Below are 18,452 nucleotides of genomic sequence, written 5' to 3'. Positions count from 1 at the left end.
CTGTTGAATTAGAAGAGTTCAAAAGAATTTTGGGATGGCATGAATGTGTTTTGATTAAAATCAAGGGGCACCAGAAGAGTTGTAGATTTCATTGTTGCACCCTACAGTTCTTACTCTTTGGCAAACAGCTCAGCCATTTTTCTTCAAATAGCAGATCTTTGCCAATCAAACGAAAATCACATACTAATCCTATGAACAACAGAGGTTCTTCCATAGTCAAGCATCAGAGACTATTGCTGGCAGCTTTCAACATAGGAAAAAAGGAAGAAAAACTCTTTTGCTATGACATGGATATAAAATTCTCACATTTAGTCTGGATTCTGTTTAATAACACAGACACTGTTTATGGGCTTTTTGCCATTTCGCTGGCTCCTGTTGAAGAAAAATGCATTCTTTTCACATCAGCAGAGCTGCTCTTCGATATCATAATCACTATGCTATTCTAGAATGGTAAGACACCAGAAAATGTTAGGTAGTAAGCTGTTGAGAATAATTCTTATTCACTGTTTAGTAAAACAGTGAGCACTACCTCCACTTTAACCTTAAATTCATAAGCAGCAGAGCCTCAAATTGAAAGTTTATTCCTAAATCTATTAGATTTTCAGTGAGATCTGGTGTTACCTAATAAACAGGTAATTTTAAAGTGTAGTAGAAACAGTTCGAATAATTATGGATTATCTTTGATGGTAACTAAATCCCTAGAATAGGCCTGTTAAATTAGTGACCCATGGGCTGGATACGTCACATGCAGGCCACCCCCACCCCCAAAAGATTGTGGTACGTCACAATACAGCACGTGATGCGATCGAGTTTGACACCTGTGCCCTAGAGCGAGCTAGTTTGGTGTAGTAACTAGGGCATCAGGCTAGAACCACGAAACTGTGAGTTCTAGTCCTGCTTTTGACACAAAGCCAGCTAAGTAACCTTGGGTCAGTCACTTTTTTTCAGCCCTGGGAAAGAGGGAACAGCAAACTACTTCAGAAAAACCTTGCGAGGAAAGCTGCAAGGACATGTCCACCAGTCTCCAAGAATTACACACACAAATGAATGAAGGGGGGCGGGGAAATCCCTAGATCACCTACCAAAGAAAACAAATAATATGATAGAACATTACAGATGGACTATTTTGCAAATAGAATTATTCCATGCAAATTGTATCAAGACTCATTCGATAGCTTTTGAAGGGACAGGTCAGTGGTGGGTTACGACCGGCACGCCCCGGTACGGGTGTATTGGTGCCTGCCAGGAGCACTGGGTACCATTCCGGTATGGTGCTCCGCCCTCCCACGCTCCTTACCGATATTTGAGCTCTTTGGGGCTTCCCCGCAAGGAGTGTACAGCCCGTGCGATGCTCCGGCGAGCAGCTGGAACATCGCGGAGCGTCGCAGGCGATAAGTACGCATGCGCGTGCGTTCATGTGATGGACGCCGGACCCCGTTGCACTGTACTGGTTGCACTGAGATCCGGAACCCACCACTGGGACAGGTGGATTTTCGGGCACAAGTAATAGCAGTTAAATTTGAACATCCCAAAATACTTCCTCACAAATTACTGTACTGGAAAAAGAAATACATAATTACAAGTATGAAAACTAAACTAGCCACATAAAAAAACCATAACCAGTGAATATTTTACTGCATTTTAAAAAAGAATACACGTAAGGAGACTACACCTAAAATAAGTTGATGAGAAAAGAAAAATAATGTTGTCTTCAAGTCAAACTAAACTGTGACTTCATAGACATATGCATTCAGTTATCTCCACAAATCTATGGAAGTGATATGTCATTATTTTTATTTTAAATTTTGAATGATAATTATGTTATCCAATGTATTTTAATTTAACACGTGAGATTACATATTTGGGAACCCCATAATTAATTTGTTTCATTTTTCCTGAATATGTCTATAGTTAAGTTTGTAAGATGTATCTTATTCTACCTGGCCAAGTGTTTTGTTCAAGAATCTTAATAAATGGCAGGTGTTATGTTTTCTACCACACAACTTTATCTCTGGCTCCATTTTATTCTAGATGCTTCATTAAACCACTACTTTAATAGCATGTTAAATATAAACAAACACACAAAGGAACTAAAATTAAGGATTTGGTTTAATTCAGCATAAATATAGCAATTTTCCAATGGAATTTACTTGTGCAATTTCAAGGTTATATTAAGTACTTCTCCTGTCTGGTGAGGACTCATCAGTTGCAAACCACAGATGAGAAATATGCTATTTAGATCTTGATGATAGGATGGCTATGAAGCAATGTGATTCAACAAAGACTTTTTTTTAAAGAAATGAGTAAAAATCTATGGAGAAGTTAAAATTGAATCACTTGAAGCATTTTCATTCCATAAATACCAGCTCTATATCTAAATTAGCAGATAAGCCACACAATCTGAAAATTACTCTTACTTATATTCCCCATGTTCTTGCCTTTTCTTCTCCCTGAAGAAAAGTATCTACCTCCCCCCTTTTCTTGTATTCTCTCTCATTTATATTAACAATTATATTATATAAAAACAGCTGGGTGAGCAAGCAGAAAAGATGTAATATAGATGCAAGGCAAGCAGTTTTGCAGTTGGTCAACTTCCCCTTAGATGATTTATTTCCTGGGTTCAAGGAAAAATTAAATAGGATCAGCTGCAAAAAACAATTAGAAAAAAATCTATGTTGTGTTGTTAAACTTTATGAAACATGTAGAATTGTAGGGTTTTTTCCATGCAAATTATAATTTTTATCCCATCTTTATTATATGGTAACTTAATAATTCAAGGTGACTAAAATAGATATTATTCCTGCCTATTTTCCACACAACATTCCTACGAAGTGGGTTGGGTGGATTGGCCCAAAATCATCAAGCAGTGTTCACAGAGTGGGCTAAAACTCACATTCTATTGCTTTCTAAGCTTAGTTTAGTTTAGTTTTATTGATCTTGTATGCCGCCAACTCCCGAAGGACTCCGGGCGGCTTACAATAAAACAAGGGAAGGGGATAATACACAAAACAACATATTAAAATACACAACAGTCACAATTTCCGAGGGGCTGGATATTTCAAAAGCCCCCCGGCCTGCTGGAGCAGCCAGGACTTAACGGCTTTGCGGAAGACCGGGAGGGTAATAAGGGTCCGGATCTCCACGGGGAGATCGTTCCAGAGGGCTGAAGCTGCGACAGAGAAGGCTCTCCCCCGGGGAGTCGCCAGCCGACATTGGCTGGCAGATGGAATCCGGAGAAGACCTAACCTGTGTGATCTAATCGGTCTATGGGAGGTGATCGGCAGGAGGCGGTCTCTCAGGTACCCTTCCTGGTTCTCTTAAAACTCTTACATGCCTACAAATCTAATTTTTGTTCCTCACTAGGAAAAAGTATCTTTGCAGTAAAAGAGTAACAGGAATTGAGAAGAGAACCTGCCACTCAGAAAAGAAACATATTAATACATTTACTTTAATTTTAATCATAAAAGCATATAACTTAAGAATAAATGTTTCTAAATAGTTACATAAAGAAAACTTTGTAGGATGTTTAGTTGCCTATTAACGCATTTCAGTGCTATTAGCAACCAATTCATAATTATTCAACTACATGAAAGTGAAATGGAAAAATGAATTTAATCCATGCTTTTTCGTTTCATTTGTTATTTGCTTTTTTGAGAATCCTTATTATACAAACAATAAGAAAATGATTTTCTAAACACTCAAAAACATTATTTGACAAAGAACTAGTCCTTACTAAATCAACTAGTTCATTGAATATTACTTATACAAAGATCAGGTGAGATTCGCTATAGCTCACAAACAATTCCCCAACTCTCAAAGCTTTAGGCTGCAAAATAGAGGGCAAAAAATCTCTTTAACCTACATAGATTTTTCTTAATAACCACACCAAGTTTCATAATGTCATTTGTTTGATTTTTTGATCTGATTTAATGTGTTGTGTGAACACAAATAGGGATTAGTTAAAAGCCAATTAATTGTTTATTCCGCAAGATATGATTAAGCAAAAATTTAAATCACTATATCTTGGGTTCAACATAACTATAAATCCTGGTTTAATGCTGGCTGGATGTGAAAGGGGAGGAAGCAAATTAATCTAAACCTCTGCATGATCTGCTTAAACCAGGGGGGTCCTCAAACTTGGCAACTTTAAGGCTTTTAAGATCTTCTGGCTGAAGAATTCTGGGAGTCTTAATGTTGCCAAGTTTGAAGACCTCTGGCTTAAACCAACACTGGTAGCATTAAAACATAGCTTAGTTCAAGGAACACATTAGATTTGTCAATTAATATAGGGAATACAATTAACATTAAGTGAATAGGTCAGGAACAAAACGCTGTTTACTGCTCATTTTTAGATGGTACTCAACCTGTTCCCTATATTGTATTTCAAAGCATTCCACTATATTGACTTGATGTAGGCTTTTCACTTTTTTTTAATGTTGAGACTTAGTCTGATGTTTCACTTTCTCTGTGCCTTAGCACAAATGGCTAAAGCTGCTGGCAAAGAAAGGTGGATCAATGACTAATTATAATGAGCCAAGGTGGCGCAGTGGTTAAATGCAGCACTGCAGGCTACTGCTAGATCAGCAGGTCAGCGGTTCAAATCTCACCGGCTCAGGGTTGACTCAGCCTTCCATCCTTCCGAGGTGGGTAAAATGAGGACCCAGATTGTTGGGGGCAATATGCTGACTCTCTGTAAACCGCTTAGAGAGGCCTGAAAGCCCTATGAAGCGGTATATAAGTCTACTGCTATTGCTATAATTGATGACTGGGATTAGACAGGTCTGGGTAGACACATTTTTAATTTCATGCATAATTCTGGAACTAGAAAGGAGGACATAATAAGCACATTTTTCTATTTATACTTTGGGATTTTTTTTAATAATTCAATTTTATAAACCACAGAGCAAAGATTCGAGGAAATTGTGAACAATTTTAGCTATCTGACAGTGAAGCTAGCACATTTCTTCATATTAAACAAATATTTCCCTCAAACTGAAAAGTATGTCTATTCAATAGAGTGTGTGTGTGTGTGTGTGTGTGTGTGTGTGTGTGTAAAAGATGCCTGTGTCAATTTCCAATGTTGAAAAAATATATCTTTTGCAAGGGAAGTCAAAATATAGAAGTGAGTTAAACAAAAGTAGTACAGTACTATATCCATTTACAAGTTTTGCGTAACTTTTTTACAATGTGGCCATAACAAGTTTCTGTTTGTGACATAACACCAGGTATCAATGCAAATTACTTTTGTGATTTCCAGAGCACATAACTATTGTACAGACAAAATGGCTTCATCATCATCCTCTTGCACCCAGAACATTACCGGAATATTGGTGCCATTACTATGAAAAAGGCAAATGGATCAGCTTTTCCAATCGCAGAATTCTATGGTGATGCTATCTACATGAAATATTGTAATTACTCTTGGATCCTCTGTATATACTATATTGTTACTGCTAAAAGAATGCCACAGAAGGACCCACATTAGACCACAATTTGTTTAATCCACTATTTCCAAAATCAATTAATTTTCAGCCATATTAAAACCCTCAAAGAAGATCTGATGCAAGGTCTTCAATCAAATGTGAGGTATGTATCTTACTTCGTGTTCCTATCCTTGGAATTACAATGTGGCTGAAGGTAAACTGATAAAAATAAAATGAGGTTAAAATGGCTTGTACAATAATTCGGATATTAGGACATTTAAGCTAGGGTTTCTTTGCAACTAAACTTTTTAATTCTTTTAAGCGTATGTATAGTTTAGTTGTGCTGAAAATCAGTGCTGTACTTCTTAGCAATCTTGGTTAACCATTGGGTTTCACTAAGCTTGGATTTCAGCAAACCTCAATCATATTCAGTTGCCACGATAAGTTTGCCACCACCCTTCTGTGGTGACTATAGTAAGCCCAACTTTCTCATTTTGGGCTCCATAGATATGGAGATTAAAATTGTACTTACTGTCACGTGGATTTTAAAACATAAAAATTAGTAAGTGAAGGAGATTCTCTCATCCTCTCAAATAGGGCAAGTTCTTTGTAAAGTTGGTAGGGCAATGACCTTAAAGCAGAGTTCAATTCTTTTTCTCTCTAATAAAGCAGCAAATCCTACATAACAAGACAGCTTCTGTTCAAAGTAACACTTCTTTTGACTTCTGCAGCACATAATGGGTAGGTATCAGGGGTGGGTTTCAACCGGTTCGCGGCGGTCCCCGCAAACCGGTTGGTCGGCGAACCCGGAAGGAAGTAACTTCCGGGAACGGCAAAGGGCCCACCCGCCCGCCCTCCTTACCGGTCTTTGAAGGCTTCTGCGCTTCCACGCAGGCGCATGGCACATACAGCGCCTGCGCGATTCTCCGCAAGCAGTTGGAGCATCGCGCAGGCGCTAAGACCATGCGTGAACTACGTGCGTGCACGAGGACTGCGCGCGTGCACGAGATTAGCCACCCACCCCTGGTAGGTATGCATGAAAAGTTGGGGCTGTTTTGAGTACATACCAAGAAATATCTCTGACAATATTCTATATCTGAGATGGACTGGTTTTCCTAGAACCAATTAGGATACAGGTACTGCATTTGTTTCTCAAAAATGCAATCACATCCAAATAGTATATTTGAGCCTGATATTTTTGGTCTCTCATGCCTGCTAGGCCCCCAAAATAGTATCTGTCTGCTTATCACATGGGTGTAGGAACTGAAATGTTCTGGGGAGCCTCTAACTTTAAAACATGAATAATAAATTGGAACACTGGGGACAGATAAATAACCCTAGTGAATGCAAATTTTTGGCAGTTTCTGATTATTTCCCCTTAATATTGTTTCTGTATGAAATTATTATTAAAACAGCGGTCCAAAGCAGCAACAATTTTATGGATCCCCAACATCCTTGCAAACTCCTTAACTAGCTTTGCCTTCGACCAAACATTGGAATACAAATAGTGCTAATGAAAGTTCAAAGAGGTTTGTACCTCTCATGCTTTGTGTCGGGATTCTGAAGTGCCACAAAAACCTAACAACAACTATGATGGATTGGGAAAAAAGAAACTTTTATGAAAAAAAGGAGCACGCGGGGGGGGGGGGGAAAGAGGGCCCCCAAAACAGCAGTAACAAATACTGTATAGCTTTGTTACAATACTGCATTTGTTACAATGCTGTTGTTTGGTTTGTCAGAACACCTTCTGAAGTTACTCTGCTTATTTTTAATAATTTGGCTCAAGTCTACTGTGGCCTTCAGCTTCCTTTGTTAGGCTGATCAAGCAAACTAATAGCCGTCCCTTCCCCACATTCAGCTGCTTGCCCTTCCTCCCCTGCACTGCTAACCTCAAGGGACACTTAGATGCAACAGCCCCCCCCCCCCAGTGCATACATAGCTGCAACTAGAATAGGAAGGATTCTCACGCCTGCGTTCCGTTCCTAACCAGGATTAACAACGAGGAACCGCTTTCTTTCCAAACAGGCAAAGAGAGCTATCCAGGCACGCAATTGCACTTTCTGCACGTTTAATAAAGCCCCCACGAGAGGTTCTGGGGATGTCTCGGGCGCGGACACGAGCAAAGCCACTGCTGCTTCGCGGGGGCGCGCGCACACACACGCACACTTCTTTGGGGAAAGGCGGGAGGGGGGGGGGAGTGTTGGAGAGCACCATTACGTATTTGGGGCGGCTTTCGTTTTGCCTTTTTTTTCCCCCCCTCCCCTCCCGCCGGCCTGGCTTACACGCGTGCATGTGTGCACGCGCGTACACGCGTGCAACACCCACCCCCCCCCCGCGCCAGCAACAACACACCCACCTTTGCTTTCTGGAAGGCGCTGAAGTGCAGCCGGTGCGCGAAGGGGCTCCGCATGGGCGGAGGGGGCGGCCCGCGTCCTTCCCCGCTGCCTTCCTCCTCCTCTCCATCGCCGTCGCCTCTGCTGCTCCCGGCGCAGCATCCCCGGCCTTTCAGCCGCATTGTGCCGCGCGAAAGAGGAGGAGGAGGAAGGAGGTTAAGGCGGGGGGGGGGGCAAAAAAAGAGGCGAGAGAGCGAAGAAAGAAAATGGGCGCAGCGGCTTTGCAAAAAAAAGGGAGGGGGGGGGAAAGGGAGGAAAATGTATTTCCCAGGAAGGAAAAAAAAAGAGTAAAAATTCGGGGTCGCGGCGGATAAAATAGGCCGTCGACAACGTAGTTAGCGGCGGCGGCGGAGGAGGAGGAGATGCGGTCAGCGACCCACAGCTTGGCTCTCCCTGAACCGGCAGGGAGTGAGAGAGGATGCGCGGCACTGTCAGACGCCGCTATACCAGGCTTCGGCCCCGCCCTCAAGGAGGCGCATGCGCAGTAGGCGCAGTGATGGGGAAGGGAAAGCGCGACAGTCGCTTGGCGGTTTTAGGACAAGGGGCGGGAAGAGTAGGAGCAAAGCGGGGGGGGGGGGGACCGGGGGGGACGGACGGGACGACCCACTCCGTCCCGAGCAAAAGCTGGCCGGCAGCCCGGTCGGTCTTCACTTAGGAGGAAGTGATTTATTGACCATCTCCTTCCCATTTGGACACCTGCTTCCAACCTCTTCCAAGCAGAGCTTTTGAGCAAACTTGGTTAGGAGACCTAATTATTCCCTGATTTTTTTAAAAATGTCCCTTAATAATCCTTTTCCAAAACATTTTTTCCCCAATATATTTTTTATTATTTTTACATTTAAAACAATGCAGTACCGCGAAGTCGGAGTGACGATACATTCACATTTATATACAGCTAGTCACAACTATTGACAGTTAGCCTACTTAATACATGATCAATCCTTCTGTCCAATCGCAATATATACAGTTTGTTCCGGTCTTGTCACCTTGTCTTATACCGGTCATAAAATCTATTCCAGACTTCAAAATATTCTGATTCCCCCTTTATTTTTAAGTTCAAGAGTGAGCCTATCTGGTTCCGCACGGGCCAACACTTTTCTGATTATATCTAGCTCTGATGGTGTAGTTTCTTTTTTCCAATATTGAACAAGGCACACACATTGATGTATTCATGCATAAGATTTCTCCTATAGAAGAAAGTTGGATTTTTTGTTTGTTTGTTTATTGGATTTATATGCCACCCTTCTCCCAACATTAAAAAAAAAATTACAAAAGTTAAAAAAAAATTAGAGTATCCAAAAAACAAACCTAATGAAGATTAACAATAACATTTAAAATTCAATTAAAATGAACAATAATCAATCATTTATTTTGTTTTGTTCAGGCCAGGCTGGCTTGCTGGAAAAGCCAACTTTTTAGGGCGCGTTGGAAGGACCGGAGGTCGGGGATTATACGAAGCTCCGGGGGCAGCTCATTCCAGAGGAAAGGAGCTCCCACAGAGAAGGCTCTCCCCCTGGGGGTCGCTAGCTGACACTGTCTGGCCGACGGCACCCTGAGGAGGCCAACTCTGTGGGATCGCACTGGACGGTGAGAGGCTACCGGTGGCAGTAGGTGGTCTTGCAGGTATCCTAGGCCTAAGCCATGGAGCGCTTTAAAGGTCATAATTAGTACCTTGAATCACACCCGGAAGACAACCGGCAACCAGTGCAGGCCGCTTAAGGGGGCGCAACATGGAAGCACATAGGTACCCCCATGATAACCCGTACAGCCGCAGTTTGGACCAGTTGAAGCCTCCGGGTGCTCTTCAAGGGCAACTCCGTGTAGAGAGCGTTACAGTAGTCCAGGCGAGAAAGGACGAGGGCATGAGTGACTATGCACAGAGCATCCCGATCCAGGAAGGGGCGCAACTGACGTACCAGGATTTTCATTTATATTAGTAGAATCAGATGGAATGAGGATAAGAATTCAGATTGATGGAACAAACAGATTCTATAATGATTGGTAAGAATCAACAATACTTATTTAGGTCTAAATACCTTGAATTAAGTGTCATCATACTGAATGTTCTTCCAAATAAACGTGCAGGAACGTTGCTAATGTTGCCACAAATATGCCTTGAATTAAGTGCTACTGTAAAACATCTTTTACAAAATATATAATAGTATTATGAATGGTAGTGGGGATAAGAGGTATTGCTCAACTCAGTTTTCTAAATGAATTGGAGACAAGCATAGAAAAGGAGCAAAGCATTGACTGACTGTCAGCAGTAGTGAGCAAAAAATGTTAGCGCATGGTATTAATTGATTTCAAAAGTGTATGTAGCCAAAGAATTTTATATAATAAAACAGATTGTTGCCCCTAAATTGTGGACAGAAAGTTATTTCCACATGGGAACTAGTCCACAAACTGCCAATCTCTGCCTTTATATAGAATACAACTTCAGGTTTGCTTCCTATCAAAATAAAAATACTATCTGAAAGACGTATGTGCTGATCTCTTATTTTTAACCTTAGATTAAGATACATCAAAAAGTGATTGGGAATTGAATTGTTCCTTGAAATAAGAAAATGATACCTATAGCAACTTTTATTCTATTTTCATTAATCCTACCTCTTAGATTCAGTGAAACTTAACATTACAGGCTTGATCTCTTGAAATGATATCAATATATTTAGGCATATCTGTTAGAAATTCTGTTTATATGTAACACTACAGATCAAACGAGTACAGTCACCATGTGTTTTACTGCTATATATAAACAGAATTTCTAACAGGTTACGGGCCCAGAGACTGCATCCAAGCATGGTCTGTGTTTCCCAAAAAATATGACCTACCCCAAAAACGAGCCCCAGTGAAGGGGTGGGCTTGGCCAGCACAGGAGGCAGCCCTTCCCTTTCCTGGTCACCTCATGGAGGCTTGCTCCCTTGATTTGTGGCCTGCAAATCAGCTGAGCCAGCAAGGGCTGGGGGTTGCCTCTCATTCTGTGTCTCTGGGCACCTGGATGAGTTTCTCTTGCCAGCCTCAACCCTGCCCAAGGCACCAGGCAACAAGAGCGTGGCACGACATAACCGTGAACGTCAAAAGCGTGCCGACAAAACTGCGGCGCTAAAACCGTGATGTCAAAAGCGTGCTGACAACAGCGTGCCGACAACAGCGCGCCAACAGAAGCGCGATTTAAGTTAAGGTAAGGTTTAGGGTTAGGGTTAGGGTTAGGGTTAGGGTTAGGGTTAGGGTTAGGGTTAGGTTTAGGGTTAGGTTTAGGGTTAGGTTTAGGGTTAGGTTTAGGGTTAGGTTTAGGGTTAGGCTTAGGGTTAGGTTTAGGGTTAGGTTTAGGGTTAGGTTTAGGGTTAGGTTTAGGGTTATGTTACAGAGCGCTTCTGTCGTCGCGCTGTTGTCGGCGCGCTTCAGCACTCATTCGTCTCCGCGGTTTTGACGGCGCGGTTTTGTCACCGCGCTTTAGTCACACACGCTTTTGTCATACGCGCACTTGTGGTGGAACCAACCTCACAGCCAAAGGCCCCTCTTTCTGCAGCTTACTTTGTGATTCTCGAGCAGGCGGCAGTCAGGGTTTGCACTCTGCCAGGCCTGGAGCTCGGGTCTTGCTCAGGCTGCTGCTACAATGAGGCAGAAAGCTGTAGGGCATGTCAGAATCGGCTCCCCTCTGCCTCTGCCAGGCTCCTGGGCCTGCTGCACTTGCTGCTGCTAGCCTCGCTGGGCCTCATTGCCCTCCTGGCTGTGCCCTCCTGGGCTGCTCCTGCCTGGCATGGGGCAACTCGGCCCAGATCTCTGGAGCACCTCCCCCATCAGGGCCCCCTTCGCCATGGGTTGCGCTGCCCTGTGTGAGCGCCGTGGTGGCTCTGCAGCAGGACAGAGAAGGGAGGGGGAGATCGCCCCTTCCTCTTTTGCACCCCAAAACCCCATCTTCCCTGGCTGTTGAGCCGCCGGCCTGCACCCCTCTCGCTGGAGCAAGACGTTGTGGGAAGTTATCATTCAGCCCTCTCCCAGAAAAATGAAATATCCTAGGAAATATTGAAAAGGCAGAATATTTCTCTGGATGTGAAAAGAAACATGTTTTAAAAGACAGAATAGTTGCCTATAGCTTTCTGCCCATCCCCAGCTAATGGGCCATTAAGATGGCCAAGCTAGCCCACTTTACATAATAAAGACTTCTCCTCACTGCAGCTGTAGTGGGAAGGGATATTACTCAACTGACCACAAGGCAACTGAGAACTCATCACAGCCTAGAGAGTAGCCCCCTGCATGGCACCATGGGAGTCTGACAACCAGTCAGAATACATTTCTTACACAGGAACAGGAAACAGAGAGGTGGGACTAAACAGGGTATAAAAAGCCTAGCAAGCCCCTTCCTCAGCCCTTCTCTCTTCTTCTCCATCAACATTGAAGCCTGTGATCCCCTTTTCTGTTCAGGGCTCAAGCCATGTGGTCCTTCTCCACCAATAAACCATCTTTCCAAGCAGCCTCCATGCCTCCAGTGTCTTTTTCCCCACTTGGAGCTGAACCCAAAAGGACATTTCTTTCAACAACATACAACTCAACGTTACCCGTGGAGGCCTCCCAGTGCAACACTCTGCCGCAGCTCTGCTGTGAAGTCAACCTCCACCTTTCCTGTTGAGGATTGGAGCATTTTTTGGGATGTGCGTCAGTGCAGGGCTCCCAAGGAGTGGGTGATTGGCAGGAAAATGGGGGATGAGGGTTTTCCTACCAACCGTTCATTCCTTGGGAGCCCTGAACCGATGCACATCCCAAAAATGCTCCCTCCAAAGCCTCCAGCTTTGCAATTCTGCACAGGGAAGGTGGAAATTAGCTCAAAGCTGCGGCAGAGTATTGCACCGGCAGATAACATTTCTGAAATGTTAACTTTTAACACCTGCCTCCATGCGTCTTCAGCACAAGGAAAGGACACTTGGCAGGAAAGTGGGGGGAGGGCTGTTGGGAGTTCTGAGAGTTGAAATCCACAAGTCTTAAAGTGGCTAAGCGGCTGCAGGCAAGCAGGAAATGGGACTCCTGTAAGCAATAGCAATATTAGGGCTGAAAGCCCTATGAAGCGGTATATAAGTCTAACTGCTATTGCTATTGCTAAAGTATGTTTCAAGCCTCAGGGAATCCCTGCATGTTCAGGCTGAAACATAGGCCCGGAAGTACAAAATAAATATATTCATGTGTAATCCTGCATATTTGCATTAACGAAGGAAACTTCCCTCCCCACTGCTTTATGGGTGGCTCCTGCTTCTGCCCAGGCCAGGCCTGATCCAGATCTTCTCCACCTGGCCTGAGAGAGAGTCCCCACCCTGGGCTACTTGGCATGCAGAAAAGCAGGTATGTGCCTGCTGCCACTGGTGCCCAGGCCACGCGAGGACTATATTTCCTGCTCCTATTTTAAGACAAAGCCCTCCCCCAGGCCATTGTCTCTGCATAAAGGCAGTCCTGCATCCTTAGAAAGGCAGGTGTGTGCCTGTAGAAAGGCAGGTATGTGCCTGTTGCTACCGGTGCCCAGGACCAGGATAAAGTCCTAGCTAATTAAGAAGCCAGAGTAGTAAATAACTAGATTCTAGGCAGAGTCACAACATATGAATCTAGAATGCTCAAGTTGCTTCCTGCACGGGAAACACAGTTCTGTGTTTCTTAAATCCCCTGCCTGCTTAGCTTGCACAGCACTTGTCAATCTTTGCTGGTTAGTCTTACTGCTTGCTTGTAAGTTGCACACCTGGCTTGGCTTCCTCCTCACTCACCTCAGGCTTTGCTCATCACCCTACTTGTGTGCAAACCACAGTCCAGCCTGAGATCAAAGCATGCTCCTATGGATTAACTCAGTACTGGAGGCTGGAAAATTTTTGTTTTGTCTCTCTCTTTTTTAAAAAATAAATCATGATCTCCCAAGAAATCCCCAGTGCTCCAGTCGGAAAAACTCTGTGGTAAGGAGGTGTTGTAGAGAAGGACAGAGGTGACTTTGGAAAAGACATGTATTGGTTAGCAAAAACATGATTTAATTCCATGGCAGGAACAGAACATTAGAATTAAACTTAAACTAGATCTGCCTTAATGATCTTTAGTATTAGAGGATCACTCACTGTCAGGCTTTTAAGATTGATGTTATACTTTCATGATAGGCCAGGTTAAGAAACTAACTCCGTTAAAAAATACTGGAAATACCTATTATAGTAATATAAAGTATGGTAACAATCTTGAAGGCCTCCCCGCCTCCCTCTTATGCTAAAGATTGTTAAGAGGAAGACAGTTTACACTTCTAACATTACTTTCTTCTCTTTTCTCTTCATTTTATTCTTTTCTTTTCTCCTTTCTCTTTTCTTTCCTCTTTTCTTCTTCACTCTTCTCTTCACTCTTCTCTTTGGTTTAAATTATGTTTTGGTACCTGTAACATTCCTTTTTCCAAGGTTGACTTGACTAGTTGAGTATAACTGCACCAATTTTCCACATGCCAAAAAAATTTTTTGTGGACGTATTTGAATTTGAAAATAAAAACGAAAAATATTAAATGAAGAGAAAGATAATATTTATTAGATTTATGTCCTGCCTTTATAGAACTAAAGGTAGTATACCCAAAATAATTCAGATGACTTTTGTGCTGCCACAGGTTTTGACTTGCTAATTTTCTCTTTGGGCAGGGAAGTGTTCATAGAAGAAATAATTGTTCCCATCTACTATCTACCAAGTGAGTGATTTCTCTGCCTGTGCGTATCTCTCTAAAATAAGAAGGGGATTCTTTTGGGGCCCTCTGTAATTTTAAACTAGGAGATTTATTTTTCAAAGTACTGTTATTAGAGTTAAACATACTATACTATAGTTTTACATATATAAAAATCCTGTTATTCAGAGGCTTTATAAGCAACATTGGTTAATCTGTAGTACTTCTTCTACTGCAAAGTAGTGTAAAGTTTTTCCTTATATCTGATGATGACTCTTAATGGAAACTATAGACATAAGAATACATGCATCTATAGGTTTTAACTAAGGGATTTGTTTTAGTTTATCAAAGGGAGTAAGCAGCGCCTGATATCTGAGTCATAAGTGGCTTCTTCCCCAAAAATAAACACATTTTTGTAGATACTCATGCTCTTAGATATACATATCCTACTTCAAGAAAATAAAGTATCACTTATCCTGGGGAACAGAGAGGGCTAGAAATTCTGCTGATACTTGATTTCCCCTCTAGAAAAGCATACTTATAAATTACAGCTCACCCTAATTTACCTTCTATGAGTAGCAAGTTGCGAAAGAAAAGCATTACGTGGTTAATTTGATGCAAGAAAGAATTTCGGCAAAGGTGGTTTGCACTACTGAAATTCCATCATCTATAGTACATTGGTTTTAAAAGACTCCATTTAGCTATTCTTACCACAGAATATTTGGGTATCAGATGGATTTATCAGTAATTATTTGTCTCTCTGTGTTTAAAATGCATAGTGCAAGTATATTAATATCAATTTAGATCCAAGAAAATCAATAGCATTAGGGTTGTTAATCATCACTTAAGCTCCTCGTTTCCTACTAAAAGTTTTTCCAAAGTGCATTCAGACTTTGCAATTTTAAATCTTAAATTGGTTGTATGAAATCATTTCAAATTGGCTATGGAAGCTGCTTTTATATTATCTAAAATTATTTTTTTGGCGGGGGGGTTGTATCCTTGATGCATTCTGAACTTACGGTATTTTTCGGAGTATAAGACGCACCAAGGTTTTGAAGAGGCAATTTTTTTTTAAAAAAGGTTTTGCACTCTGCAAACCTCCCAAAAACGGCCCATTTTTTTGTGAAAACGGGCCCGTTTTTTTTTTTTTTCCAAAAAAGGACATGAATAGCCTTTATGAGGCTTGTAGAGTATTCCTGGGGTGAGGAGAGCCGACTCATAGGGCCCCTCGCTGTCGGAGTCTGGTGGCAGCTCCAACGGCTCCTGCTCGGCCACAACAAATATAATATAAATTGCCATAGATCACTTAACCAGATTATTTGAACAGTATTTTAACCTATGTTTAAAATATCAGCTACTATTGCTTTTGGACTTCTGGCTTTTGTTATGCTGATAAGTTTATAAAATAAAGCAGAGAGGAGAAAAGAAATGATTTATTTCACCAGTCTTTTAGTTCTTACTTTTCAAAATGTATTTTCCAGCTATGCCTGTATGGTAAACTGTTCTTAAAAAATAACAATAAAACTGTAGTAAGTATTAATTGATATGTTAGATAGAAGAAACCAGAATTGCAAGCAGCTTACTCATGTTTTCATTCAAAGTGTGGTTAATTGGTAGATTTTTTTTTAAATTGTAGGTAAAAGAGAGGTGCAAGCCCTATTTTGAATATTATAACATAGACTCATAAAACCATTTTATCACTATTGTATTAAAATGTATTAATATTTTGTTATTATTGTATTGCTAATATTTAAATTTATTGCAAACAATCCTCTGCTTTTCCTCCTCCTCTATCTCCCTGTATTGTCTTCCAACCTTCAAATAAAAATACTAGGCAAACGACTCATAGTTATGACAGTTGCCATGTCCTGGGGTCATGTGATCACCTTTTACAACCTTCTGACAAGCAAAGTCAATGGGGAAGCCAGATTCATTTAACAACAATATTACTTATCATGTTTTCCCCAAAATAAGACCTCCCTGGATAATAAGCCCAATTGGGCTTTTGAGCGCATGTGCTAAAATAAACCCTCCCTGAAAATATTGCAACACAGGAGCAGCCATGGGGTGACCACGTTCACCGCTTCCTGTACCTCAAAAATGATAAGACCTCCCTGAAAATAAGGCCAAGGTCAAAAGAAAATAAGACCCTCTTATTTTCAGGGAAATATGGTACTTAACAATGAGTAATAATAGTACCTTTACTCTAAGGTTACAGCACATAATCTTGCAGATCTGAAAGCTTTGCCCCCTACCCTTACTTTACTTTCCAACTAGAAAGGGTCCCATCACAACTTTTTCACCCTCTGTTGTGGGCTTTTGTGGTCTGAAATGTCTCTTATAACACCTGTGTAGCTATTCTTCCTGTTTCCCAAGGTTATTCTCATAGCCTATTACATAACACAGTATATGCAAGCAATTAACACATTCTATCGTTTAGCTGTTTGTAATTCATTCTTTCCAGTTTAATCTTGTGTGATCAGAATTTGGAAATATAGCATCTATACTGGATTACAAATCAAATAAATAATGAACTATGGAATTACAGCATATATTTGGGTAACATCTGATTGATTGATTGATTGATTACGTACCATCAAGCCAGTATTAACTCATAGCAACTACATATATGTGTTTGAACCTGTATGTTGATTTGGCCTATTAGCATGTGTGTGTGTCTGTGTGTCTGTGTCTCTGTGTGTGTGTATGTGTATATACATATACATACACATACACATAGATAGATTTTCTTCTTGATCTGATCAATTGTGTGCCATCAAGTTGGTGTTGATTCTTAGTGATCACTTGATAGATTTTTCTACAGTCTAGCATTTGTCCTGAACCTTCCTGATTAATGAATCAACAAACACCTAGAAGCAAACAAAGTAATAACCAAAAGCCAATACGGGTGGGTCAAAAACAGATCATGCCAGACTAATCTTATTGCATTCTTTGGCAAAGTGACAAAATTAGTGGACTGAATGCTGCCAATATAATTTACTTGGACTTCAGTAAGGCATTTGATAAAGTAGACCATAACCTACTGCAAGACAGAGTAGAAAAATGTGGGTTAGACAGCATCACCACCAGTTGGATTCGTAATTGGCTGACCAACCGCACTCAACGTGTAGTCCTCAATGGAACTGCATCTACATGCAGGGAAGTATGCAGTAGAGTATACCAAGGCTCTGTTTTAGGCCCAGTACTCTTCAACATCTTCATCAGTGATTTAGACGAGGGGATAGATGGGGAACTCATCAAATTTGCAGATGACACCAAGCTGGCAGGAATATCCAGAAGATAGGCTTAAGATACTGAAGGATCTTGACATACTTGAACATTGGATGCCACCTAACAAAATGCAATTCAATGGTGGAAAAAGTAAAGTTCTACATTTAGGTAAGAAAAACAAAATGCACATATACAGTATATGTGGTACCTTGCTCAATAGTAGTAACTGTGAGAGGGATCTTGGAGTCCTAGTGGACAGCCATTTAAAAATGAGCCAGCCGTGTGCAGCAGCTGCCAAAAAACCCAACACAGTTCTAGGCTGCATAAACAGAGGGATAGAATCAAGATCACGTGAAGTATTAATACCACTTTATAATGCCTTGGTAAGGCCACACTTGGAATACCGCATTCAGTTTTGGTCGCCACAATTTTAAAAAGATGTGAAGACTCCAGAAAGAGTGCAGAGAAGAGCAACAAAGACGATTAGGAGACTGGAGGCTAAAACATATGAGGAATGGTTGCAGGAACTGGGTATGTCTAGTTTAATGAAAAGAAGGACTAGGGGAGACATGATAGCAGTGTTCCACTATCTCAGTTATTCTCCAAAGCATCTCGGTGTAGGACAAGAAGCCATGGGTGGAAACTAATCAAGGAGGGAAGCAACTTAGAACTAAGACATTTCCTGACAGAACAATTAATCAACTGAAAAACCTGCCTCCAGAAGTTGTGAATGCTCTAACA

The 18,452-nt window shown here is 41.6% G+C and overlaps 1 protein-coding gene across 1 annotated transcript in view; it reads right to left on the bottom strand.

The window, feature by feature from the left end:
* Positions 1 to 8,235, bottom strand: part of LPCAT1 (lysophosphatidylcholine acyltransferase 1) — a 55,860-nt gene extending 47,625 nt beyond the window's left edge. The window contains exon 1 of the mRNA XM_032220280.1: positions 7,780 to 8,235. Coding sequence (XP_032076171.1) covers positions 7,780 to 7,938 — 159 coding nt within the window. The 5' untranslated portion in view covers positions 7,939 to 8,235. The remainder of the gene's footprint in view (positions 1 to 7,779) is intronic.
* Between the last annotated feature and the right edge of the window lie 10,217 nt (positions 8,236 to 18,452).

The sequence above is a fragment of the Thamnophis elegans genome, chromosome 6 (assembly GCF_009769535.1).
Source record: "Thamnophis elegans isolate rThaEle1 chromosome 6, rThaEle1.pri, whole genome shotgun sequence".
In the NCBI taxonomy this organism is placed as follows: Eukaryota; Metazoa; Chordata; class Lepidosauria; order Squamata; family Colubridae; genus Thamnophis; species Thamnophis elegans.
This window is presented reverse-complemented; position numbering and strand designations above follow the sequence as displayed.